Source organism: Amblyomma maculatum, unplaced genomic scaffold (assembly GCF_055883805.1).
Source record: "Amblyomma maculatum isolate TAMU_Amacu unplaced genomic scaffold, ASM5588380v1 scaffold_40, whole genome shotgun sequence".
NCBI lineage: Eukaryota > Metazoa > Arthropoda > Arachnida > Ixodida > Ixodidae > Amblyomma > Amblyomma maculatum.
The window spans coordinates 110,175-138,153 of record NW_028146765.1 but is presented as its reverse complement, the minus strand read 5'-3'; the positions used below and the strand labels follow the sequence as shown (position 1 = coordinate 138,153).

General features: G+C 44.0%; 1 protein-coding gene across 1 annotated transcript; it reads left to right on the top strand.

The window, feature by feature from the left end:
- LOC146170811 (uncharacterized) lies at positions 1–27,303 on the top strand. The gene is made up of 6 exons (XM_084586756.1): positions 1–238; positions 4,467–4,608; positions 9,139–9,272; positions 16,237–16,345; positions 23,980–24,108; positions 26,673–27,303. Exons 1-6 carry the CDS (start codon positions 142–144, stop codon positions 26,998–27,000), a joined length of 939 nt encoding a protein of 312 aa, XP_084442882.1. The 5' UTR covers positions 1–141; the 3' UTR covers positions 27,001–27,303.
- Positions 27,304–27,979: the final 676 nt, after the last annotated feature.

Genomic DNA, 27,979 nt, shown 5'->3' with positions numbered 1-27,979 from the left:
AAGCGCAGATAGCGTGGGTGACCTTCAAGGCGCACGTACAACTCGAGGACTTCGGGTACACGTTGTGACGATCTCAACACTCGCTTCATAGTCTCTGCTGCAGCTGGACCACTGTGCACGCGTCTCGCTGAGCAAAGCAATATGTCCATCAAGGGGTCCATCGGCTTCAGGATGGCTGCGTTCACCGCTGCAGTGATGCTGAGCTTCTGTGCCGCCAGCGCTTTTCAAGAAGAAGAAGGTAAGTACTTTCAAGGAACCGGGGTATGAGAGAGCTACGCACTGCACTTATATTCATGACAAAATGTAGCAATGCAACGACATAAAACACTGATGGGACCAGGAGACTTGCGTCATCAAGAATAGACAAAACATTCTAACGATGGCAACACAAACTTTGAAAAGGACAGTAGAACGTCAAAACAGATTCTGCAATTTATTATGTCATTCACGTGCTACAAACTGCCTATATACACGCAAAGACAGGCAAATGAACAAACACGCCTTAAACGCGCTCATATCTAGTTACATCACGAAGCTATTTAGCTTAGAAGCATTGTCCAAAAGATAAACGTTGATGTTCCGCTGATCTCCGAAACAAAATTTGCTTGAATATTTATAGTTGCCGTATTATGTTGGACAATATAAGGATGGTGATTCCCAAAACGGACGCGTAACACGTTTTGTGTTGAGCAAGCAGTCATTAATAGAATCTAGCCCACGAGTACACTGACGGCAATGGTATGACTTGATGTCTTTTACGCCATTCAGCCTAACGGGAAAAGAAATTTGTCAACCCTGCCTGAGAAACACTTCCCATTTTAGCCCTGGGGAACTCCACAGAGAAATTGGAGACTTGTAAAATGTGAAGAAAAGTAAGAACAGAATCCACCAAAGTGGGCCTGCCCTATATGCTGACTTTTTATTTAATTTTCTAAACCACTATTTCAGTACGATAAAGTTCGCGAACTAATCTCGAGCCCTGGCAAAAACAACAGTGAGTTTAGCAACTCTTTACTGCAAATAAGAAAGTAGAATAAGTGTGCTAATATGTGTGTAACGTTTATGTTTTATGATATATCAACTGACCCGTGTATGCGTTACTGCAAAAAAGAGCTGGTGAGCGTCCAGACGATTATCCTTCAAGCAGTCTAAGAAAGCGGGGATACGAACGGTGTCCAAGTTTGAAAACCCCGCACCGTTTTTCTCACCTCGTATTGCATAGCATTCTGTATAATTAAAAAATTACATCAGTGGCTGCAGAAGCTCTTCTATAAAGCAAACCTTTTTCAACCTTGAGAACACATCGCGAATCTCAACAAATGTAATCTCTGAAGTAGACTTTAACAGTGTGAATGTGCCGCTGTTGCTCACAATATTTATTGGCCAATGATTAAATAATTAGGCCTGATCGGCTGATAAAGTATACATAGTTTCTCCACGTGACTTCGCACTACAACTAAATTGCTGCTGGGAAAGGAATCTAGTAAATATTCTGAAACTCTTACAATAAGCTTGTTTAAATTGCATTGAAACTTTTAAAGCATTGCAATACCTTTTAAAAAGTAATGAATGCATATTTTATTATTGCAGATAGGATAGTTAAATTTGGTTCGTTTATTGAATGCGAAAGGCAGCCGCACAATAATGGCCGCTTAAATCAGAACTATCATTTCGAATGTTACTGCGAATCTACTATACGGTGGTGTCAGCCGAGCAGTAAAATAGGAACTTGTGTCGCAATTAGCGTGAAGAATACGTCCTTATGCTCAGCGATGCCGTGGCAGCAGTGGTGATACCATATTGCCATCGCAACAGTGCCTACGCTATCGTGCTTTAGTATGTAAGCTTCGGGTTTAAGCTTGTATGACCTAGGCTAGGTATTTTTCGACTTGGCGAATGAAGAAACACAAGGAACGTTGACGATTTTTTCTATACAAAGTGTTGAAAAATATAAATTGACAGCTGATTTTGCTCTTGAATGGCGCTGGATGGATGAGAAAGCGCGCTCTAAAAGACAACTTTGTCTTTTCTCTCAAAACGGTGTTAGGTATTGAAGTGTATTATTTCTTAGGTACTGCGTATTGGATGAAAAATTCAAAGTTAATAAATAAGCCGCACACTATCTGTGTTATGAACGATTGCGAATCTGTTTTACGTGGCGAAAAATCTAGGATCGCCACGGCATTACTTGCTCTGCTTTATAAAGAAAAAGTTTCTTCGTAAGACTCTGTTAGATATTTTCAGTCGGGTGAGCAGTTACCTCTCGTTGCGCATCATTAAGATGAGCCCACTCCTGAAAGCACCAAACATATATCTTTTCTTTCTATTCACACACACTAATGTCCATTTACGGGCAATACATAGGGGTCACAAGCTTCACAAAATCTTTGGCGGAAGAATTGCCACTTTATAGTTCCTTGCTGCTTCCCGAAGCCGAGCTGGTTCCCATTTTCACCAATTCTCGTAACAGCATAAGGCGTGCTTCGCGCAATTGAAATCTAACCAGTAAGCACCACCGCAGGACCCGATGGCATCAACGCGAAACTTTTAAAAATAACCTGCCATCACTCGGTTTTACGTCTCTGATTTTACAGCAATCCCTCGTTAAGATATGTGTGCCAGAAGATCGGCGACATGCCTACGTAATCATGCCTTTTTTTTTTAATCTGGAGACCGATCCGTTCCAAATAACTACAGGCCTATTTCACTGACTTCGAACACACTATCTAGACTCACAATATGGCTCATCTTTACCAAAACAACTTGCTTCATATCAACGAGCATGGTTTTCGGAAACAATTATCGTGTCAGAGACAATTATTTGGGTTGGTAACAGACCTTCATCAGACATTCGATTCGTCCCTGTGTATTGACTTCGTATTTATCGATTTCGCGAACGGTTTTGATCGTGTCGCCCATAATCAATAAATGATAAAAATACGTAATCTGCAACTTGACCAAAATGCTACACAGCGAAGTGACGCGTTTCTAGCCGGTTTCGACCGGTGAAACTGCAAAATTGCTTTTTAAATCGCTCAAGAGCAGCTTCCTGTGTACCTCAGTGTTCTGTGCTGGGCCCGCTGCTCTTTTTAATTTTTATTAATGGCATTATGTCTGACAAATATCTACAATACGAATATTTGCAGATCACCGAGTAATATACAGAGAAATATATAACGCTGCTGACACCATTGGTCTACAGATTGACCTTGATGAGCTGGTCTTTTGGTGCGGCAGGTGCCAAATGGCAATTAACATGAATAAAACAAAATATTTTTAATTTACTTCCGCTGCTTGCTCCAATGCTTAGACAATAACCCCCTCAATAAAACTGCGACATCGGTGAAATACCTAGGCGTGCACTTTAAAACGAATTTATGCTGGAACACACATAAATTTCATCACTTTCAAATGTTTTTAAAAACTTGGTCTTCTTAAGCGCCAACGGCATCTTGCCGACAAGAACGCACGACTAAGGCTTTCAACTCGCTAGTCGGAACCACATTAGAACACGCGTCAATCATTTGGAATCCTTGCCAATCCTATCTAATTAGCATGCTAGAATAAGTCCAAACAAAGAAGTGCGATTCATTCTTTCACAGTACTCTCGGCATCAAAGCGTTAAAGCGAAGAAAATATCACTCAAGAACTCTTGGCCCTAGTCATGCTACGAAAAATTTATCGCTTATCTCTTTTTCATGCCATGTAAAACTGCGGCAACCCATTTGCAGGCCCACACATCTTTTCTGCGCCACACATCTCGGCTCATGTAGATCATAACAACAAAATTAAACCTATTTAAGCGCGGACAGAAAGATTCAAGTACTCACCTTTGGTCCCATCTATTAATGAGTGGAACCCCCTTCTAGTATCGCCGTTTTTCCTGAAGAATCATCTTCTCAAGCACCTATTTTATCACACTTGAATTCACGAACCTAATCTGATGTGCAATTTATCTTTTTTTTTATCTTTTCAATTTATTGTCTGTGTGCTTGTGCTCACCATTACGTGCTCTGAAACGTTGCCCTGTACCATGTTCAATAATGTTCGACTGCAGAATATTCATCTTTCTTGAAGTACTGTATTTCCCAGTTTTGTTGGATGTGCCTTTTTCTTAATCTCCAAAAACCTGCTTCTGTCGCATGTATCAATGTATAGCTTTATTGATTGTATTTTAAATAATTTGTGCTTATTTGATGAATCCTATTTAATGCGCGCAGGGCCATTAGGGCGTTCGAAATAAATAAGTCAATAAAGAAATAATTAAATAAATGCGCATGAAGTAAGCGCTTCAGTTTGGCAAGAAATGCTTCGTAATTTTTTTCACAAACAATTTCGGCTGGTAGTTTTTTCCAGTTGTAAATTTCCAAGAGCATAGGTGAATGCCACATACATTTGGCGTGGGCAAACATGCGTGTCTAATTGATGCGTAGATCAATAAAGACTGTTTTTTGCTATTTCCCCAGGCGGCACTACGGAGCTGACCGAATGCACGCAACAAGAAATTGCCCGCTGCTACACACAGTACGTCCGTAATTTTTACAGCTACTCGCCCCCTTACGGCAGCGATACCGCACTTAGCGAGGACACTTACAACCAGATCTGCAGGTGAGATTTCTCTTCTTTTTGGCCTCCAGCGCTGACATGTAGCAAAAACTGTTTTACAAAGAGAACTTGTCGTCAGTGCTTCGTAACAATGGCCTAATGAAGTAATCAAAACATATACACAAAACTCACTAAGTGTGGGGAATTTCATATAATCTGGTAGGTGTCTCAGCGAAGGTTTTATAGTCAGCAAAATGTAAAGTGAAAAAGTATGTTTAACGAAAACCAATGTTTTTGTTTATTTTTTAACGTTACCTGTAGTAGACATGAGAAAGCAGGCGAGGATTTTATGCTTCAAAAGCCCTTAATAATTCCACCCCCCCCCCCCCCCTGAATTTTAACATCTGTAAAATTTGCAACTGTTAAATCATCCAGCAAAGTGAAAGAGCATATGAGTGATATTTCTAAGAAGTGAAATATGTTCTTAAAGTTCTCATCAGCGGCGATACATTATTTTGTGCGTTTCGCCACCAAGGAAAGATGGCTGCTCTCTACAAATCAAAGCCTGCTTTCATTTCTTCACTCTTCACCATCTGCTATTATATCAACCCTTGGCCTTGATACCACCAAATACTTTTAAGTAAAGCAAAGATTAACTGAAGTATTTTGTATATGCCAACCTCAAAAAAGCCACTTCAGTTTCCAAGCCCTAAACACGAACGGTATATTTTATCGAGACATGGGCAACAGGGAAGCGAATTTTTGTGAAGACATGCATTTTTCAAAACTTTCGTAAAACATGACATCAGGAAAGGGAAAATGAACCTTCCTACGTAAAAGGATGGAGAACTTACTAAAAAGCGCATTGTTCTTGCAGTTATTATGCCCAATATTGTTGTTATTCCTCACCTGTTATATATATATGCAAAGCCTGGCAGTACCAGTTACTAATATTTTATGTCCCTAACATTAACACCGCAACTTTTCTCATAATGATTAAACAAAACAGATTCAACCAAGTATTTTATATTAGCATTCTTGCAATCATTGCTCGTTCTGGTATTATCTTGCGCAGTCAGCACGCGAATGGAAGATTTTGCTACCGCGAATTACCGCTCAGTTGGCATTTGAAACATTTATTGTGCTCGCTGAAAAGGCAGTTCGTTCTTATGTACATTGTTGACTTTTTCTTTTTGCGTGGATATTTTTTCTCCTGTTGTTTTAACTTGTGAACAACTCCTGTATAACCCCTTCGAGCTTGGCAGTATTTGAAATATATAAAGTGAATAATTACTCGTGTTTTGGTTGATGGCGATATATTACCTTCAACATGAAAAAACTCTTTAGATGCCATCTGCGCCGTTGCATAAATAGCGAGCTTGCTCTTGCTGCAGAGAATGTCCACCCTATTGTGCGACATGAAGGATGCTATATTGCTTGTAAAAACGTCTTAGCTGATTGTAGTACACTATGCGTAAACATTTAGTTCGCTATGCGCTAACATGAGCATTATGAGAAGGAACAAAGTCATCGCAAGTATTCCTTGATCGCAGCAAAATCACTTTCCCGTATCGCGTATACTATTATGATGTTGTTCTCACATTTCTCATAGAAATGAGAATTTCAGTTTTGTGCTTAGATTGATCGTTGTCATATTGCTTTTGACTTCACACAAGGTCTTTCATGGGTTTGAAAAACATCTTCAGATCACCAGGTCTACCCCTTGCGTCCGCTATGAGACGATGGTTGCTATAATAACTGGTGCGAAGACTTCTCACCATTCAACAAATTTCAGCTGCGGTGGTAGAGGGGCCGCAACGTCTTCCCTACAACACATAAAAAGCACACCATGATGCCTTCGAAAATTTGACCACAACTTTACAAGGTATCAAGGCCCGCACTGTCAGTTTGCGTCGTTTTTAGCCGTGTTGTCTTCACAATAACTTGAACCACACGATTGGTGCACACACAGAAAGCGAATGTGAACTTGGCTACCGCCACTAACAGTTCCGATGTTTTCATCAATCTGATGACTCCAGCTGAGACCGGAAATCACACTTCTGTGCAACATGTGCACCAAGTAGAACTTAAAGGGGCCCCTGAAATGCCACTTGCAGCAATAGTATAATAGAATAAATCCATAGAGGGGATCAGCATGAGCATTCTGGTCAAATTTGAAAGCTTTAAGAGGAGCATAAAAATTAACAATAAATTTTTAAAAAGTTTTCCTGGCGACTGTTCGCGAGCGAATGGGGTGACACAACCCTGCGAGCACCTCTCGCGAACCTCCCATGTGATGTCATTCGGGCTTATTGGACGCGCCCGCTCATTGGACGTCCCCAAGTTACGCGGGCGGGACGATCGCCCATATCTTCGGGACTGATAAAGCTAGCTTAAAACTTGTTGCGTTGCGGTGACGCTCGATGGGCTGCCTATTGCTTGTGCCTATTTTAAAATCTCAGTAAATAGCTCTATATGGGCCCTTTATTATGACACGAAGAGCATTTCGTCTCTTCGCAGAGGATACATAATCGCAATTGTACCATCAGTTCAGTCGTTCAGTCGTATCCGACTCTTCGTGACCCTATGGACCATGTCACGCCACGCTTTCCGGTCTCTCACTATCTTCCTAACATCACATAACTTCATCTGCAGTGCCTTGAGGATGCCATCTAACCATCGCGTTCGCTGCCTACCCCTTCTCCGGCGACCCTCAACCTTTCCCAACATCAAATCTTTCTCCAGCCACTCCTCTCTTCTCATCAGATGACCAAAGTAGCTGAGCTTTAACTTTAGAATTTGACCCTCCAGTGAGCAGTCAGGGTTTATGGTCGACAATATCGACTGATTTGATCTTCTGGCAGTCCAAGGAACTCTCAATAGTCTTCGCCAGCACCACAATTCAAACACCATTCTTAGGCGGTCAGCCTTTTTCACAGTCCAACTCTCGCATCCACACATCACAACTGGAAAGACCGTAGCACGAGTTATACGGATCTTGGTTGGCAGGCTAATGTCTGTGCTCTTTACTGGGCGGTCGAGGCTAACCACAGCTCTCTTTCCCAGAAGCAGGCGTCTCCTAATTTCATGGCTGCAGTCTCCTTCCAAGGTAATCTTGGAGCCCAAGAAGGGAAAATCTGTCACAGCTTCCACTTCTTGTCCATTGATGCTCCAGGACTTGATAGGGCAAGACGCCATGATCTTTGTCTTTGTAATGTTCTGTTTAAGCCCGAACTTCTCACTCTCTTCTTGTACGCGCATCAGAAGTCTCTTGAGTTCCACTTCACTTTCTGCCGTTAAAGTGGTATCATCCGCATATCTAAGGTTGTTGATACGTTTTTCCAGCAATCTTCACTCCAGCTGAAGACTCTTCCAGACCGGCCTTCCTCATGATGCACTCTGCATATAGGTTAAATAGGCAGGGCGACAGTATTCAGCCTTGCCTCCCTCCTTTCTCAATCGGAAACCAATCAGTAAGACCATGCCTAGTTCTGGCTGGGGCCTCTTGCCCTTCATACATGTTCCTGAGGAGACAGATGAGGTGAATTGGACTCCCATCTCTTGGAGAGCTTGCCACAATCTGCTGTGATCTACGCAGTCAAACGCTTTCCCATAATCAATAAAGCAGAAGTAGATGGGTTTCTGGAACTCTCTTGCTTTTTTTGCTTTGAAGGCATTCTTACTTGAAGGCATTCTTGCTTTGAAGGCATTCTGATCTATTGTACCATATCGAGGCTCAAATATAGACTAGGTAAAAACTACAGGAATGATTCCCCTCCAGTGCTACATGTTATAGGCACGACGGTGTAGGCCTTCGTGCATTGCCGCTTTCCACCACCTTGTCAGGATGATTGTTCGTATTCTCCCCACCCCACCCCTTCCCTTAAGCTTTGTTTTCGCAAATCGAAATATTCAGCCATATCGCTGGTGTCGTTCTACGCCTGTCGGCTTCTTGGAAGCAAGGGCGAACACCTGCTGCGCAATTCCTAAATCTCTGAGAGCATGGATGGAGACGCTTAGGTTTCACGTGTTCAATAAAGTGGCATTCCTGAAGTGCAATGTGCACAGGCTCGGCTCGTGCTATCACCCAGAAGCAGCGTGCCACGTCCATGAAGAAGTAGCTTAAATAATCACTGAACTTGTCAGCGCTTTTGACATAGGTGATGAATAGTTTGTTCAAAGTTCAGGAATTTTACAGTTAAAGACAATAACTTGTCAGCGCTTTTGACATATGTAATGAATAGTTTGTTCAGAGTTCAGGAAATCTACACTTAAAGAGAATAAAAAACAGTGTCATGACTGTCGGATAATGTGAGCGTCCAGAGGCGACACGAGGTTTAGAAAGAAATTCCAGAGAAATTGAAACGGAGGTGTATGCACTCTTCATGTAGCATTCGGCAGCAGGCATCCCCGTTTATTTATAAGAAGGTTTCCGAGGGATTCTTATTTCTATATGAATTAGTAGATCAGAGATAACTCTACAAGATAACTCTTATCGCTGATATGAGATAGAAGATGACGGCAGTGATTTTGGTAACTTCGAGGTGCTCTATTAGTTCGTGGACGTTAAGCAATGATTTGTATTTTTTGCAGAGGCTTTAACGAAACATCGTCATGCTACGCGGGATTCGACCGCTGTCCCGACCCTATGAAAGCCAACTTCACTCGAAGAGAGGAGGGCTACCGAGCACTTCGCGCTTTGGCCTGTGATAGAGAAGCATACCAAGGTAAGACTTAAGACGCACTTGGAAAGTTTCTTAACCAAGGTAGAAGCTCGGGAACGCTTATTATTCACTGCTGATGGAACAGCACCAAATATCGATAGAACAATTCACCACGTTTGACTTTTTTCCTGTATTTTTGCGCCGTCTGCTACAAAAGATTTCTCAGCTCGTTTTGTATAAGCACCATCAGTGTGCTCAGTGGACAACGGCCATATTCAGTGACTTTGCTTATCGCTTGAATGGAAATGTTCGTGTATTTCAGCATTTTTCATGGCGTGTTCCGATGAGCGCAGTAAATATAGTTTGGTCTGGTTTGTGAGGTTTAACGTCCCAAAGCGACTCAGGCTATGAGAGACGCCGTAGTGGAGTACTCGAGAAATTTGTACCACTCGGAGTTTTTGAATGTGCACTGACATCGCATAGCACAGTGGCGCCTTGATTTTCGCCTCCATCGAAAAGCGGCAGACAAGGCCGGGATTCGACAGTAAATATAACTAGAGACATTGTGCGTTGTATAAACAGAAATAAACAGGAATACACAATATGCCACACAAAGGTGCACTGAAATGCTCTTTTTAAAACATCGTTTTCGCTTTTAATTGGTTTATTGAGCTCTCTTGAAAAAATACATGCTTTATTCCCAGATATTATAGCAGCAAATTACGCCCACACAGAGAAAAATACACAAGGGCTGTTTGCTTACTCTGCGAATACCTGCGAAGACACCAAAAGTAATATATGTGAATGTATGTAGACACGGCGTAAATAAGAACATTATAGAAGGATACATATATGTGGTTCATTGAATCTACCACTCTAAAAAGAAGCTCAAAAGAGGCGCACTAAGTATTATGCTCGCTTGCTACCATAGTAGGTGGTGCGCCCGATACATTGCGGTAAGGATCTTTACCGGCAGCCTGGTCTTCATGCAGGAATTCTACCAGGTTTGCAACTTCATCCCTTCATCTAACCTGGGTTTCTGTTTGCTCGATGTGAACGGCATTGTGAAGAGTGCTGGACCCGGGTGGGGCGGACGCGATTGTTTCCGCGGTGCTCCAATTCGCATTGGTTACTTACCGGAGACAAATGTGCCTCTTAACGTCTACGATTCGTTCAGAATCAGTTGTCCGTGTTTTGATGTTTCCACAGGAACATTCACGTTGCTTTTTTTCTTGCAGATTGCTTTCCTGCTCCGCTGACCTAGCGGAGCAGGAAAGCGTCTGCCGGTATCGCATGCTCACGGCATAAAAGTGCATTCTGCCTGGAACGCCGGCGAAGTTTGATGCCTTCAACGGAAGTATAGTGTTCTAGAATTGACACAAGGTTGGTTGTGTTCGATGCAAGGCTCGATAACCTGCAAGCAAAGCTTTCGCTCCCCATTCGGTTGAGCAGCGTTGAACCCCTCTAATTGTTTAGCTTTCACAGACTGGCGTCGGCACGGCGGCCTGCACTCCAGTTTTAGTAATTTTGCTTAACTTAACTGCCGCAAGCAGCATGCGTAAAGAGGTTTGCATCATACTGTGTACAATAAACGCATTGACAAAAAAGTTTTTCTTTGGAATCAAATAGGATAGGTTACATAAAAACAAACTGCGCCGGTGTCCATATCTCCTCTTCTGGTCCATTCATGCAGATCCAAACGAACCAACAATCCTGGAAAACCTTGTTCAGTGAGAAGACTAGAACCGGTAGTGTTATAATTTGAATGAAGGCACGCGGTCGTTGAGGGAGGCTGTTGCAGATAAACTTTTATTAATCGTGTCTGGTTCCTGGTAGTGCAGGGTGCTTAGGTGCGCCCGCTACAATGTATCCGAGTCCAAACAAAGCTTATGAAGGTCCTGCGGCCCAGACTTGACTGTTACTTCTTCACGGTGACCGGGTATTTTCGGTAGCAAATCAGCTCATCGGCGGTTGGAATCGCAGCGCAGTCGCCGCACCAGCACGTTCCAGATGATTTATGTAGGCGGTACACTTTCTGTACTCATGTTGAATGTGGCACAACATGTTGCGTAAGCATTTTAGCCTCATTGCAAAACTGGTCGCATCTCTCTCGGTGGCATGGGCAAGCACAGAATTCACAATTGGAGCAATTGGTTCAGTTAAGGTCATGGAATTTTTTATACAAAAATACTGTGACTGTGACTTGTTCAATTTGTAATTCAAGTCCCATAATATGCCTTGTACTAGCATGAAACTTACTGTACCCGATATATTTTACCTTCACGTGGTGCCTGCAAAGGTCGTCGCAGTCGAAACCTCATAGACAGGCGCAACGTAGCAAGCGTGTGTACAAGCATCGTATTGGCGCAGAATCGCTGATGTCCGCGTCTTCGTTTCAGCGCAACAAAAAAAGGAATTAGCCAATCCACCCAGCAATCAATCAAGCTGAAGCTACAGGGAGAGGTCGTTTCTTACTAACCGTTACTGGCACTGGCGAGGAATTCTGATTTGGCCATGAGAAGCACCCTCAACCAGTTACATAGAAGTGTGCGACGGACGTTTTGATCCTCCTTATTGTGATTTATACGCACACGCTCATTAAGGGGCTATCATCCGATCCGCAGCTCTGCCCTCGACGCCTTCACCGTTTCGCGCCAATTCGGGCCTGAATTTATTGGCACGCCACAAGCTACAAATAATATCTGCTACACGTTACGTGGTATGGGGATTAAGGCTGGTTACAACGGCTCCTTACACGAGTGGCTCAATGTGGCGTGCCTAAATAGGAGGGCAGGAACATTAAATTTTAGAAAGTCTGGAGAAGGTGGCTCTGGCCGCATGTCTCGACTACGGGCTGAGTTGTCGTTGTATGCTGTCAAGGCATAAGTGGAAGACGGTTCTCAAAGTGCATGGTGGCTTAAAAAAACCGAGAGGGATAAAGATACAGCACTAATTCCAAGCGAGAAATCCCAAAGGAAAGCTACAACTACCGCTTTATTGACAGGGTTGATTTCGAGACAGTATTTTAGGGTAAATGCAGCTGAAGATAAACTTGCATAAAAACATTTCTCACGTGGTAACCCCTGCCAAGTCATTTTCGAAAAGATCTGGCAGACGCGTCGGTGCATATTAGTGCGACCTACAAATTTTCACTCGCTATTGTACTTTGTGCTCCTAGCCTAGTCATACCGACCAGCAGCAGCGGGTATTTCCACGTGAAGAAATCTTGCAAGTGAATGATGATATAATATTGCGCATTTAACCTCGCCGCGGTGGTGCAGTGGTTGGGGTGCTCGACATCGGGGCCCATAGATCGGGATTGAATCTGTGATGCGGTGGCCGAAAAGAGAAGCGCCCGTGTGCTTTGCCATGTCAGTGTACGTTAGAGGACCGCAAGAAGGCGAAATGTTTGGATCCCTTCACTACAGCTACTCCATATTCTGAGTCGCTTTGAGACGTTAAACAAACACAAAGTAAAGCAAATACAGCGTCTTTAAAAATAATTGCTTCACCTGCACTTTTCGAGCATATTTGCCTGCGAAACAAAGTCGGCACACATGCTTCGCGAGCAACAGATCGCATTAAAATAAATGTGCAAATTCAGGATGGGCATTTCTTACTATTGAGTAGGTTTCTGATTTTATGACTTCTTCAGAAAGGCTAACAATTTGTGTTTTACAGCGTTGCGACATAAACCGAGGATGTTTATCACTGTAATCTACTACGGCGGCAAAAATGGAGGAAGAAATCCATACGCGTGGTATTCCTTTTTTCCTGAAACAAAATAAATTGTTCATACGCAGCCAAAAATAGTCCCACGCTCAAAAAGCTTTTCATTGAAGTTGCAACGTAATGAAACCATATACTTTGCAAGAGTTCAAACAGGAAAGGAAATTGACGCGCAGGGTGTCTTGATCAAAATATCAAAATGAAGCAATATGCGCGGTTTTATAACAGGGGTGATTGTCTTCTAGAATCCAGCAATATGCATGAGAAGGTTCACGTCATTACATGTCTCGCATTTATTTCAAAAGAGTGCTCCTGGATAAGTGACTTGAGCTTTCAACATGTCTTGCACGTTGTACTGCACGTTGTACCACCTACTACGGCACGTGCATTATGGATATTTGTTTAGCGTAATAGATGACTACATAACTTGTGACATGTTTCTCGGCCATACCCTAATATACGCAGTACGTGTTAATAATTACCTTGTGCTCATGTGCGTGATCATTCTGCGTGCACTTTGTGCGTATCTGCATATTGTGCCGAAAATGCAAAGCATGTGTGCCACACGCGCCGCAATCGCCATAGCGAAACGGTGTAACCTCTTTGACGATGCATGATCGGCGCCTGTACGCACATTTTGCTGTATTATCATTACAGAATAAGTACTTCTCACACGTCCTTGGATAGCGCATGTATGTAAGCAAGCAAAGACTGATTTTCGCATTCCTTGAAGAAGGCCGGGCCCCGGCTAAACCGTCCGAAATAAACCATTGTTTTCGTTCGTGTGCACCTACCTCTTCTGTAACATATATATAGAAACATAGCGCAAATGAACTGGTTCAAATGAGAAGCTCAAACAATCTTTATAAACAAGTTATCAACAAACGTCAGGAGCACAATTACAAATCCAAAGCAAGGGTGATACATTGAATTACAAGAATAACAAGACGGCAGACAAAAACCAAAGAATCAGAATTCATATGTGCCTCAAAATTTGACAAATGCAAACACAAGGTAGCTATGTAGTAAGGAAATATATTCTGACGTCGATTGGGCTCAAATTAGATTGACATTTGTATTTGGTTTGAGCTAATGGCCAGTTGCTTTTAAGTGCTTGTAGTTTGCATTTAGTTCTAAAATGTAAATAAAACAAAAATACGCGCTTCGGGTGCAGATTGAGCCCTCATCCTACAGGGTGGTCTTTTGAAAAATCAACAGATTCACAATGTTGGTCCATCGTGCGATATTTTGAAGCAGACCCCTTTACGTACTAAACAGCAAGCTTTTTATGCTGTGCTTGTATTGCCATGGTCTTCATATTCTTCATTTTCAGTGACATTTCCATTAAGAAAATTAAATAGACAGTCTACTTCAGGAGCCGAGTATAAAATAATTGGCATATTCTGGCAAATCTGTCCACTCATTGGGAGTATTGATAGAAGAACGCGCAGTTTAACCAATAATTTTTATTTAATATGGATCAAGAAAGTCAGGTTTTAGTAGATGGTAGCGCGATAGTAAGCGTTTCAGCTGCTACTAACACGTCATCTCTTTGCAATGTGTCAGAAGACAAGTATTTGTGTTTATATTAACTAAAGGCAGTTTATGTTTACAATTTCAATAAATTAGAGCTATTGTTATCATTTAATCATTCTAGATTGTCTCTTAAAATGTATTCAAAAACAGAAAACTGCTCAACCAAAGACTCCGCAATACTTATAGCGGCACTGCCATCAGCAGCCCTCCTATAAGCACTATCAGTGTTTGGTATCTGCGGTAGATCTCCCCAGGTTTATTTATTCATTTCATTCTATTTCAATCTATTTTGGTAGTCTCAGTGAGAGTTAAAAAAATTACATTTTAGTTAATGACATGTTCTGCACGCGACGTAAAGTTGTGTAGAGCTGCATAGAGTTACTACACTGTGTGTAGTCTCCACAAAGTCAGTGCTTGCAGACGCGGTTTACAGCTGAGAAACCGAGACAAACATGTGGAAATTTACGTTTTAAAATTTTCTGCAGTGTTTTTGAGCTCTAAAGACGCGTATTCTTTAATTTGGCGATGGAGCTTTCGAATGAAGAAAGAAAACGAGCGCTGAAAAAGACTGCCCTTTTAATTAGGCCCCCTTCGTACATATTAAAACCCTAAACTACACTTTAAATACATGGCTAAGCATGGCAACACATCCCAAAGAAAAGCGTAAAAAAAGTAAACGGTACTAAACAAGCGTCATATTTCGCTTGTGCATAGATATATATTGCTTTCCCCTTATGTTGGCTCCCCTTGTGTAATGCTCTCGGGCTTTTAAGGGAGAAATGAATGAAATTAAACACCTGTTTAGGTTAGGTAAACCACCACCTATTTGTTATAGCCCTATACCCTAATGTTATGCCAAGTACGCCCCTTAGGTTTAAGCAAACAACGATGATAGGTAATGCTTTGAAGTTACTAAATGACATTATTAACTGTAAGCGCCTCTGTTACGTAAAAGGCAGAAGGCTCACAGAAATGATTTTAGGTGGAAAAAACTTATGCTAAACTGCGGAACTCCAACTGTAATACATTACGTACAAAATGCTCACTAATGCACTATTGCATTGGAACCGATGGTACAAACGCGCTAAGAATAGCTTAACAAAGCACATTTTTGATGTGGAAAATTACCAGCCAATGTGCAGCGCTGCCATCGATGGCTATGGTGGACACTTGCACCACCCCGTTTCAAAGGGGACGTCCTTAAGGTCTACCTATCTTCTAATCAAGACTTCTCGAGTTGCCCTGATTAAAAGAATCCGCCTGCTGGTACAAACCATGCGCTGGGTTTTAAACAAAGACACGAGGATAAGTTGTAATCGCGACCTTGCCGCAGTTAGCTTGCCTTTGTAGCCTCGCTCTAGTCGATACGCCTGCAGCGTTCATGCGCTTCTCTTTTCACCCAGGTCTTTGTGAAGCATTTTTTTTCCTCTCTGGAAAGGGCGCCACATCTCATGAGAAACGCATACCATGCGCATACTCATTGCATAGCAGGCCCATATGTAAAACATTTCAAGAGAAAACTTGTATGCAAATATGCGCAGCGAAATTTAAAGTTAAATGTTATAATGCAAGCGTCAGCGTGAGTAATTCTACTGCTTTATCCTCTGCTACTCTCAGATAACGAAGCCTAGTACACTGGGATGATGCAGAGTACTTTTAAACGACGGGCTTTAACTTTATCCAGTACTCTCCCTGAGCTCATATATGGTACCCATCTTTTAAATAAGCAAAGAATGGCGTTTTTTTATATTCTTGTTTTCAGATGCTCTCAAATTGAGATATTGCGTGGACCCTCGTAAAATGAGCGAATGCATAGAGGAAGAACACGGTGAATATGAGTATGACAGGAACTTCGAGAAATTCTTCTGTGCGTAAGTACCGTTCCAGTTTTCGTAAATGCTGTTTTAAAATACGCAGTTTCCTGATTTAATTAATTTTGATCCCAGCTTAGCAGTTTGCAAACTAGTCTTAAGAGCAACTGGATGCCGTTGATACAATAAGCTCGTCTCCAACCGCAAACAAAGGGAGCCCATGTTGTTTACGTAGATATCTGCGGTAATTGTGATAGGTCCGTGATGTCACGTGGGCGGCACTCAGCTACTGGTAGCATCATCGTCCACAAAGTTTCACAAACTCAAACACAAGCGACGACTTTAGCGCTTGCTGCATGGGCATATGCATCTCATAAGCGAGCATTAAGCATTCAGAGGGCTGGCTCAAAAGCAAGCTACTTAAGCTTATTTCATAAAACTAAACATCGTAACCTCATAATACAGAAAATGACATAGAGAGGGGTGCGGATAAGCAGTGGTATTGATGGGTTGAAAAACCCCGCAGACTATGATAACGGTTGTAATGGTTTCAGTTTATCAGTTTTTGTAGCGCTGCTGGGACTATTGTTGTGTTAATGTTTTCTTTGCTCTGCAAGCCGCTGGGTGATCAGGTTCTTATTGCGTCTGTTATAAAGGTAACGCATACTAAGTATTTTAACAAGTTGGAATAACACGGCCAGCACTAGCTAGTTCAAGGTTGAGAGGCCCGAAATCGGTTCTTTTATGTTTTTGCCGCACCAGAAGTGGTGGAATAGTAGTGGCATTCGGGAGCATACGGTTGGTGCGGTATTATGGTAGTCCTTTGTAACAACTTATCTATTTTATTTATTTTATTCATTTTCCATACCCTCAATCACCGAAGTATTATAGAGGGGAATGACCTGATATACATAACAATATGTAAACTGTAGCGACTAAACAAAATGCTAACAAAGTGTGGTTCTATGTTTCCGTGCAGTGTAATATAAACATTAACGAAAGGAAAATCATATCATCGCTGCAGCAAACTACCCGCGAGTGAATGTTTCGGTCGAAACAAGTAGAGAATTTGCTTTAGATGTTCCGCTGGGCTTGTTCACGAAGCATTCATGAGCCCCAAAAGTCTCGTTATCACAAAATTGACCTGAATTGCTCCTTTACAAATTAAGAGCGGAAGAGCGGTACACTAACTTGCACTCTCTTTCGGGCAACGCAGTGCTCTAAATAAAGCTCATCATGCACTAAGTGCAACGCTGCAGAGCTCATAACCCCAGTAAATTGAAGCAAAGACTACAAGCTTAAAACGCTGGGCTAGTTGGTTTCGAATACAATTGTGATTTGTGATTCCAGCGCACAAAAACACACGGGGACGAAGATACAGAAGAAACCACGAACCGTGGATTTCAGTTGAGGTTTATTTCAAAAGATGTTTATGTGCAAAGGGGACGCAAGGGCATAACAATATTCCACGATGTCAAACATCAACCCCTTATAGTGGGCACGAGTACCACATCACACACTTTTATCACATCGACGCACCTTCTCATCTCCTACCTGGCTGATCGAACGCGTTTCCCTTATTGTATTACTTTTTGCTTTCCTCGGTAGCGCCGCAGACGGGCCGCTAATATAGTTCGTTTTCATCAAAAGAACTGAATTTTTTTTTACTCTTAAATTTTCGTAGCACCTGGGACATTTACAAAAACGCCGTACATGCTGGCTTGTGCGAGCAACGGCAAATCTGGTCGACTATAGGTGACCACTGCCAGTTACAGAATGAGCGTCCAGCTATGCTCGAACAAACGTTCAGCGTCCCGTCTGTCCGATGTACCGTTTGCCACATGCGAGAGGGATGTTGTACACCACGCCAACCTCACATTTAACGAGGGGTTGCAACAATATTGGTGCGTCAGATTCGATGTATATATTATTGCGGCGCCCAGATTTCGACGACGACGAGAAAGGGACCATCGTGAAAAAGGGAAGAGGACGAACGGTCGGGTCATGCTGGGGGTTCTAGCAAGCGGACTCAAGCTACCGACGCTTCTCGTACGGGCAATAAAACCTCGCTCCTAACACTTTGGTGAGAGATGCGGCGTACACGTTCCCCAGATACCCCGAAGGCAGAAGAAAGTTTATGTGATAGTTGATGGTGTGCCAGTTATGGCTTTGGCTGATACTGGCGCCACCGCATCTGTTAAGAGTGCTGATTGTATCACCTTGGACGGAAAGTTTTCTCAGTGGGACAAAAGAGTGCAGTTTTATGGTGTTAGTGGCGAGTCGTTGCCTGCTATTGGAGTTCGCAGCATTGACGTCTCTTTGGGTCATGAAGTGTCCAGTGCGGAAATGGCGGTGCTTGCACAATCAACGCAATACGTTACCCTTGGGCTCGACTTTTTGAAGATGTGTTGTGCCAACGTCGACTGTCATACTGATGAGATTAGCTTCGACCAATGTCTTAACTCAGCTCTTTTGGAAGGCTAGTGTAGCGGTGTCACTGTGTTTTATGTTTCCGAAGATATTATTGGGTCTCCTTCGTCGGCTGTGTGCGTACCGGTTTCCTGCCGCGACACCACAGACGACAGGTTCGATGCAAGTGTAAAACCAATGCACGACACTTGCCTAAAGAAAAATGTATTGATTTCACAGGCTTTGTGCGAAAGGTGGCACTTCGCGGTGGATTCTGAATTCCGACACCGAGCCTGTTGTTCTGCCCAAAGACTTGAATCTTGATGGCATCACTGCACCAGTGATTTCTGTCCGGAAGAAGGACGACACACGGCGCTTTGCATTAATTATCATCGTCTGAATGAAGTCACTATGAAAAACGTATATCCTCTGCCTCGTATAGACGATGCCATCGACTGTCTTTGTTCAGCGTCCTACATTTCTGCCGTACATATGATCTGGTTATTGGAAAATTCCCGACCCAACATACCCGGCAACCCAACATAAGACGGTTGCGATTACTGATCTCGAACAGGGCATCCTGAATAGTGTAGTTGAACGGGCCTTAGCCAGCCTTGCTAAGAACAAAGCTAGCGAAATTGATGGCATTTCAGCTGAGTTGCTTCAAAACCTCAACCATGGCGCTGTTAACATTCTGTATACATTATGTCAGCAAATTTCGACAATCCTGCAGTGGCCGCAGGTTTGGAGGAGGTCAGTTTTCATCCCCATCTCAAAGAAAGGCAGTGCCAAAGATTGTTCCAACTACCGCACGACCGCGCTTATTTCGCATGCTAGCAAGGTGATGTTGAAAATCCTCCAAGGTAGGCTGCAGCAGTATGTGGATCGGGAGCTTCCGGACGTGCAAGCGGGGTTTCGCAAGGGCAGAGGAACTAGAGACCAGATTTCCAACCTTCGCTGGATCATGGAAAAAGCAAGAGAGTTCCAGAAACCCATCCATTTCTGCTTTATTGATTATTCCAAAGCGTTTGACTGCGTAGATCACAGCAGATTGTGGCAAGCTCTCCAAGAGATGGGAGTTCCAATTCACCTCATCTGTCTCCTCACGAACCTGTATGAAGGGCAAGGGGCCAAAGTCAGAACTGGACACGGTCTTACTGATTGGTTTCCGATTGAGAAAGGAGTGAGGCAAGGCTGCATACTATCGCCCTGCCTATTTACCCTTATGCGGAGTCCATCATGAGGAAGGCCGGTCTGGACGAGTCTTCAGCTGGAGTGAAGATTGTTGGAAAACGTATCAACAACCTTAGATGTGCAGATGATACCACTTTAATGGCAGAACGTGAAGAGGAACTGAAGACACCTATGATGAGCATACAAGAAGAGAGTGAGAAGTTTGGGCCTAAACTGAACATTAAAAAAACAAGGCCATGGCGTCTTGCCCTATGAAGTCCTGCAGCATCAAGGGACAAGAAGTAGAAGCTGTGACAAATTTTTTTCTTCTTGGGCTCCAAGATTACCCCGGAAGGAGACTGCAGCCATGAAATTAGGAGACGCCTGCTTCTGGGAAAGAGAGCCATGGCTAGCCTTGTCAGTCAGTCAGTCAGTTCAGTCGTTCAGTCGTGATCCTATGGAGAATATCACGCCACTCTTTCCGCCTAGTAAAGAGCAGAGACATTGCACTGGCAACCAAGATCCGTATCACTCATGCTATGGTATTTCCAGTTGTGATGTATGGATGCGAGAGTTGGACTGCAGAAGGCTGGTCGCCGAAGAATTGACGCGTTTGAGTTTTGGTGCGGGCGGATACTCTTGAGAGTTCCTTGGACGGCCAGAAGATCAAATCAGTCGATATTGTCGACCATAAACCCTGACTGCTCATTGGAGGGTCAAATTCTAAAGTTAAAGCTCAGCTACTTTGGTCATCTGATGAAAAGAGATATGTCGCTGGAGAAAGATTTGATGTTGGGAAAGGTTGAGGGTCACCAGAGAAGGGGTAGGCAGCAAACGCGATGGTTAGATGGCATCCTCGAGGCGCTGCAGATGAAGTTATGTGATGTTGGGAAGATAGTGAGAGGCCGGAAAGCGTGGCGTGATATGGTCCATAGGGTCACAAAGAGTCGGACACGACTGAACGACTGAACTGAACTGATTGGCAAATTCCAGTGCATTCATCCGCCATAGAGAAAACTGCATTTATTATGCCCGATGGCCTTTACGAATTTAAGGAGATGCCACTCGGCCAGTGTAATGTGGCAGCCACCTTCGAGAGATTCGTGAATTATATACTTCACGGATTAAAATGGAAGGTCTGCATGTGCTACCTGGACGATGCGGTAATTTTCGGCAAGACGATCAGCGAACAGAACTACCGATTAGATCTTGTGCTGGACAATGCGTAAAGCAGACCTTGTGATGAAATTGAAGAAATGCCATTTTGGTGCTCCCCAAGCGCTTATTTTCAGGCACCTCGTGAATCAAGATGGTGCAAGACCTGATCCCGCCAAGACTGAAGCGGTCGGGACCTGCTAGCCCCCCGAGTCACTCAATCAGCTGCGTAGCTTTCTGGGCTTATGCTCAAACGTTCACCGTTTTATTCATCGCTTTACGGACATCGCACACCCCCGGACAAACCTCCTTCACAAAGATGGGCCTTTCATGTGGACATCTGAGTGCAACTGTGTCGTCCGCCAACTAAAGTTCCTTGTCACGTCTCATCCCGTGCTCCGACACTTTGATTCAAAAGCGACCAGAGAGGTTCAGATATGAGTGGTGTTGGAATTGGTGCAACTCTTATGCAGCTCTGCGAAGGCAAGGAGCTCATTGTTGCCTACGCCAGTCGATCACTTAGTAGGCCGGAACGGAATTACACCGTCACAGAGCACGAATGCTTAGCCGTTGTGTTTTGCTACACAGCGTTTTCGATCCTGTCTTTATGGACACCAATTCAATGTCTTCACCGCCAACCATGCGCTCTGTTGGTTAATTAACCTCTGGGACCCGTGCGGCCGCATTGCGCGGTGCGCCCTGCGGCTACAAGAGTATGATTTCACAATCGTGTACAAAATAGGTCGTTGGCACGCTGACGCAGATTGTCTTTCGCGCCTTGCTCGACGGACGAAGCCTGATGCCGATAATTTCGACAGTTGCGTCGCGTCGGTGTCACCAGCTATTCTCAACATGACGACTTTCAAAAACGTCCAACGCAAAGATCTAACCCTACAGTCTGCTTTGGCAGAAGCTCAAGACCCACCAGTTGGACATAACTTGCGTCCGTGATGGCCTGCTTTAGAAGAAAAACTATTCTTCTACGGGGCTCCGCTTCCTCCTAGTTGTTTCAAAGAGCCATGTATACTTCTGTTTTGCAGGCCATGCACGATGACTCTAGCTCGATCCATCTTGAAACTGTGCGCCTAAAAACGGTTCTATTGGCTGAAAATGCGACCGATGAACGAGAGGTACGTCACCAGCTGAACTCAATGTCAGCGCTATATATAAACGTCCCACAAGCGATGCAGCGGGGCACCTTCACCCCATGACTCCACCTGGTGTACCATTTCATCAAGTGGGCGTCGATCTCCTAGGTCCCCTTTCGCTATCAGATAATGTAAGCCGTTAGATTGTTTATGTTGTCTACCTCACTCGGTATTGCACCAATGTGTCCTGATTTCGGCTTCGGCCAAAAGTCCTCCGACACGAACATTCGCGAGTTATTTATTAGCGACCATTGTTGCTAGCTCACCGCCGACGTCGTGGAGCAAAGCAGTTGCTGTGTTCGTGTGCCTGGCATTTTCACCATTTATCGCCTTGCCACCCTCAGACGACGAACGGCCTGACTGAACGTACAAACCTTGCAATCATGAACATGCTGTCCATGTACATTGATGTCAAGCACAGGAACTTAGACAGCAACCTACCATTTATCTCTTGCGCTTTTAATACCTCCCGCCATCAGACTACTGGCTTCAGCCTATTTTTTTTTGCTTTACACTCGTTACCCACGATACGCCCTGCGCACCATCCTCCCTCTTCCTGCCGGTCCTGATGAAGATTCCTCTGTCTTGGAGACACTCTGCCTCGCCGAGGAAGCTCGCCGCCTTGCTCGCCTTCGTATTCTTGCATCTCAGTATCGCTCAAAAGCATGCTACGACGCTCACCACCGTCACGTCACTTATCAACCTGGGGAGTTGGTCTTGCTGTGGTGGCCTGTCAGGAAGCGGGGCTTGTCCCAAAAGCTGCTGTGCGACTATGATGGACCCTTTGTCGCCCTTGCCCAACTCATCGAGCACAATTACCGCATCGCCCACCTCACGACCAGCGGCCGTTGTTCCGCGAAAAGCGAAGACGTACACGTTGCTCGCCTGAAGCCTTTCTCATCACGCGACGTCGTTTTACTCGCCCTGCGGGCTTCAGCTGCGTAGTGGGAAGTGTGACGTCCAGATCGAGACGATGAGGAGAAAGGGACGATCGTGAAAAAAGCAAAAGGCCGAACGGTCGACTTGTGCTGGAGGCTCTAGGAAGCGGTCTCAAGCTTCGGACGCTTCTCTTACGGACTATAAACCTCGCTCGTAACAATATTTTCAGCACATTGTCGTTGTCTTGTGACACGACTGATTATATAAACACAGGTAAACGGCAAAGAAAATAAGCGGTTACTTCCTTACTTTCCTCATCCAAATAACAATTTCAAAGAAATTCGTCCTCACACACAAAAAAAGAAACAATGAGTAAGAGAACGCAGAACTTCTTTATGACCTTCTTTGGACAAGGCTAGCGTCTGTCGTTTTCATATGTGTTATTTCCGTCCATTATGTCTTAATAGGCGCATGAAAATATGATTTTGGGGATAATTTTGGCGAAATGTAACACTTTTGGATAGGCGCTTGCTTAGGCTCTTTAAATATAACGTTTCGAGCACTCTGTTTAACTGTCGGTTGATTATTTCTTCTTTTTGTTTAGTTTCATACCTTACTCTATCTAGAAGCAAGCGCAAAAACTAGCACGAGCTCATCTTACGAGCTAGAATGCTGCGCTCCTTGCTTTTCAGGTAACAAACGCTCCGCAAAATTTTGCATATTACCATCCTTTCGCAATGTTTAAGAAGTACATACACCTCGAATGGGTCTTTGCCAAATAGTAGGCTCAAGTTCGCCACAGCGCATCAAATTTGCTAGTAAGGTTGGCAACACAACGCAAGGACAATTAATCAAGAATATTAGAGATTACCATACCAAGAGCTCTGTTTGCAGCTTCAAGTGAAGCTATCATGCTTGATATCTTTTCAGGTACAGTCCGACCCAGAAGGCCTGCTACGACAGGGCATGGAATGCTTCTTGTACACTCCCTCTGGAGACGAGAAAAACAGCAGTTACCCGAATTATGACCACTGGAGAGTTGATACACGACTGCGAAAGGTACTCACTGACCCATGGTTGTCCAGGAAGTGAAGGGGCCCATCTTCTTATGTCTGGCAAGATTAGCATATATATTTCGGCACATATTAGCGATATATTTTACCTATAGTGTCGCTGATTGTTTTATTAAGGAAACAAATTCTAGCAGCCCGATTTAGGTAGTTCACTGCATTAAGTATTCCTTAAGCCTGTATTTTTATACAACCCTGAGAGCTAGATGCCCACTGTTTATGAGGCTCGCTTCGTGGCAAGAATAAGTAATTTATAGGGAAAGTCAGCGTTGCAGTGAAACCAAGAGGTTGTTAAGATTTAAGCGCGGTTGTTAGGTTTGAGCATTACTCGGTGACCTCGCACACACGTTGGGGCTGACTGCGAAGTTCAAACTATTTGCGAAGGGTCATATGGAATTGCGGCACCGAATGTAATCAGGATGTCATGTCACCGCTCTGAACTCTTACATAACTACGTATGTTATAACGCGACTGCTTTTTGGGCTCCGTTCCGCGGAAAACGCGATGTCGGCATTTGGTTGGAACGCGAAAATCAGAAGTAATCAAACAGTTAAAATTTTTCGGGAGCTTCCAGAGTCGAAAGCGGCTCGTAAGCAGTTCGAGGCGAACACACAATCACTCCGCCAGAGTACGGAATTGGTTCTTTGCGAATAAAGGTGGGCCCAATCTTTGCATTGCCTTATGAATTTCAGCTAATGTTTAGGTGCGTCATTAGAAATAAAATAATTACGGAAGTAATAATTAAGCTAGTAGCAAACAACATTTCCGCTTTGTTCACCTCTTTGTTTGCCTCTGTAACGGCACACTGAAAAATTGTTTCGATTACACGGCACTGCTGCCAAAGATGGCGCGAGCCGCAATCTGATTCAAAGCATTATAAATCAGTCCATCTTCTTCAAGGTGTGGGGTGTAAACGCTATTGCGTTTAACTTTTAAAAGCGAAGCTTACGGGTCCTCAGATTTTGTTCTACAGCATTTAGGTGTCCAGTGAACGCAACCGTATTTCAATAAAATGCCCACACGATACCGCGTAGAAGTATATCAAAACGTCGTGATTTCGGGCAGTTCATATGATTGTTTCATTCAATATCCGGATTCGTGGCTTCTTGTGGTCAATCCAGAATATTTTTTGCATGATGCTGTCGCTTATTCCGTAGTTCCTCGCGAGTTTTAGGCAGGGAAAAGCCTGTTGGGAGGAATAACCGGTTTGCCATGGCATATAAACAAATATGAGATAATTTGGATCTCTACTTCGCACTTTACCTCACGGGTAGTGCTCTCCACAGCCTTTTTAGATTGATTAACGGCAAGAGAACATCCACGTGCAACTATCTGGAATGGTAAGCCTGGCGAGGGTTGCGTGTTCGTGTCTTTTGGTTCCTTCGTGTCCTTGGGGTCGTTCTCTAATCTTGTCTCTGGTCGCTTCGTCTGTGCTCCTTGTCTTGAGATCCGGGCTAGGGGCGGGGCGGCGGTAGTCGCGGCTGGCCGGATATGGCCAGGAAGGGCTGGGGCGAAGCTGCGTGATTAAATTCCAGGGATTTTGGTAAACGGTCCCGGCGTGCCAATGGCGCCGATGATCCAATGGAAAGATAGGGATGACGTACTTGCACCTCCAACCAAAATGTTACCTGGTGACAAGCAAGCAGACGGCACAACATGGCGATAGGGTGAACGATAATTTTAACAGCGCACGAGGGCTCCTATCGCGCCAGTGCCGATTTTATTAGCAACAATACAGCACAATTTAAATTCTCTACTTCGATGATTTCTCCGTTCCGCATGAAAGAAATTGCAGGATGATTAGAAAAATCGTCAACAAGTTGCACGCTTGTTTGGATGGAATTTCGACTAGAAGGTAACAAAACGGGTGACCGTTTGGTACCCAGCTTCTGCCTATTGCATTTAGGTTCATGATTTAAAGCCAAAGGTCAAGAACATGAGTACGTTTTAGCACTAATACTGAACTTTGCCTGTTTTTGCGCAGATGTCTGTGTTTCTGGAGGCTGAATAGTGAATCTTACACAAGCAGTCCAGGCAGAAGAATATCGGCATTTCTGAGAGTTAATAAGTCAAACTGTGTCTTTACATCCTCGAAAAGGAATACTCCTTATTTAGGCTTAATCAAGAGGTGTCAAAAAACTATTATTTTGCCTAAATGTAGCCTGTTCACCTAGTTTTAAATATTGTTTCTAATGAATTAGCAACCTGCTTGGAAATTAAGTGTTTTAAAAAAGAATAACAATTCTAAGAAATTAAGTGTCTTCAAAACATGTTCTGGTTTGGAATACCTAATTGAAGATACCGTCTTTCGGCAAATATTTTCGTTGTCATGTGCCTCGATGTATTATGCAAGCCCTTGACAGGTTGCAGAGGAGAGTCGTTTTTAAGCGCCTAATTAATATCTGAATTAATCTGATTATCTAAACTTCCAGTCGCATCGTCTTCCCTGTCCTCTACAAATAAGGGTGCAATGTTCAAATAGAAAGGTATCTAAACTTAAGAGCAACATAAAACTGTAATGAGGGTTTTTAACTTCCATGCGTCTTTTTCCAGGATGTATCAACGAGCACCCAAGCCTCGTAGTACCAACACCACCGCAAACGATCCTGAGGCGCCTGGTAACTGTTCGGCTGAGATATCCGAGTTAAAAAATCTCCAGGCGAAGGCGTTGCAGACCCTCTACTCACTCCTCGAGAAGGTCGAAGCGATGGAAGAGGCTGACAAAAAAGAGCGCATAGAAAACGCCAAGATCGCCCATCAGCAGACGAAGTCAATCGAAGCTCTTGAATTAGTTGTGCAGGGGCTACAGAGAGACATCGCTCAGCGGCGGCTGTCTGAATCGCAAACTCCCAGTGAGAGGAGCCGCCGTGGTCTCTTCTGAAACGTCATTCTAAAAATAACTGGCAGATGCACACTGGTCGGGCATCTGTAACTTCTGTGCTAGCTCTATAGTGCAAGTATTCTTTAAAATGGAGTTATTATCAAGCTTCACCTTGAGAAATAAACCGCACAGCAACAACGCCTACCACGTGAAGTAAAGGCACTGTACCTGTCACACTTCTGGGTGGGCGCCTGAACGGCGCTGTAAAGGAACGAAGAAGGCAGGAGGTTAAGGAGAGAAACAGGCGCCGCAAGGGAGGCTTATGGAGCGATTACGACCACCTGGAAAATTTTAACGTCCCAAACGGGATGGCTGGTAATGAAGTCCAGCTACTGAACCCAGGTACCGGGGTTCGAGCCCGACCACCGGCGTCCTCATTTTAATAGAGGCAGAACGAAGAGGCCTCTGGGTGGTGATGGTGATAAATATTAATGTTCCGAAAGAGAGGTTGCGATTGTGAAGACCCCGCTACACGGTTACTATTCTTAATCCGCGACATCGCACAACGAGGCCCCGTCTCGTGCCCGCTTTAGTAGAGCCTTGGGCCTCCATGTGGGGAGCTGCTGAGGATGACAGTCTCTCATGCCTCTCGGTAGGGGCAGAGGAAGGGGGAAGGGGAGGATTCTGAGCACATTCCCACACCATGCGATAGATACTGCACATCTCTGGACAGTGCGGGCAGCGCCCAACGATGTTGTGATCAAAGTTTAATTCGGGCAGGGCAGAGAAAAGTTCCTGTCTGCAGGCGTCGCGGAGTTCACTCCTTCGCCTTATTCAGCCCCTTGGGCAGGGCCTGCTGGAAGCAATGGCTGCCTCAGTAATTTTCTACGATTTCTATGAGCCGCAGAAACTGTTGATGAGCCTCTGAGCCAGGAGAGAAAGGATGAGAAGCCCGGTTCCTAAGCGCTCGAGAGCCTCTGAGTTGCCTCAGGAGCCTAGTAGGCAGGAATTGAGGTGATGCCTAAGCGGTGCGTTGTCA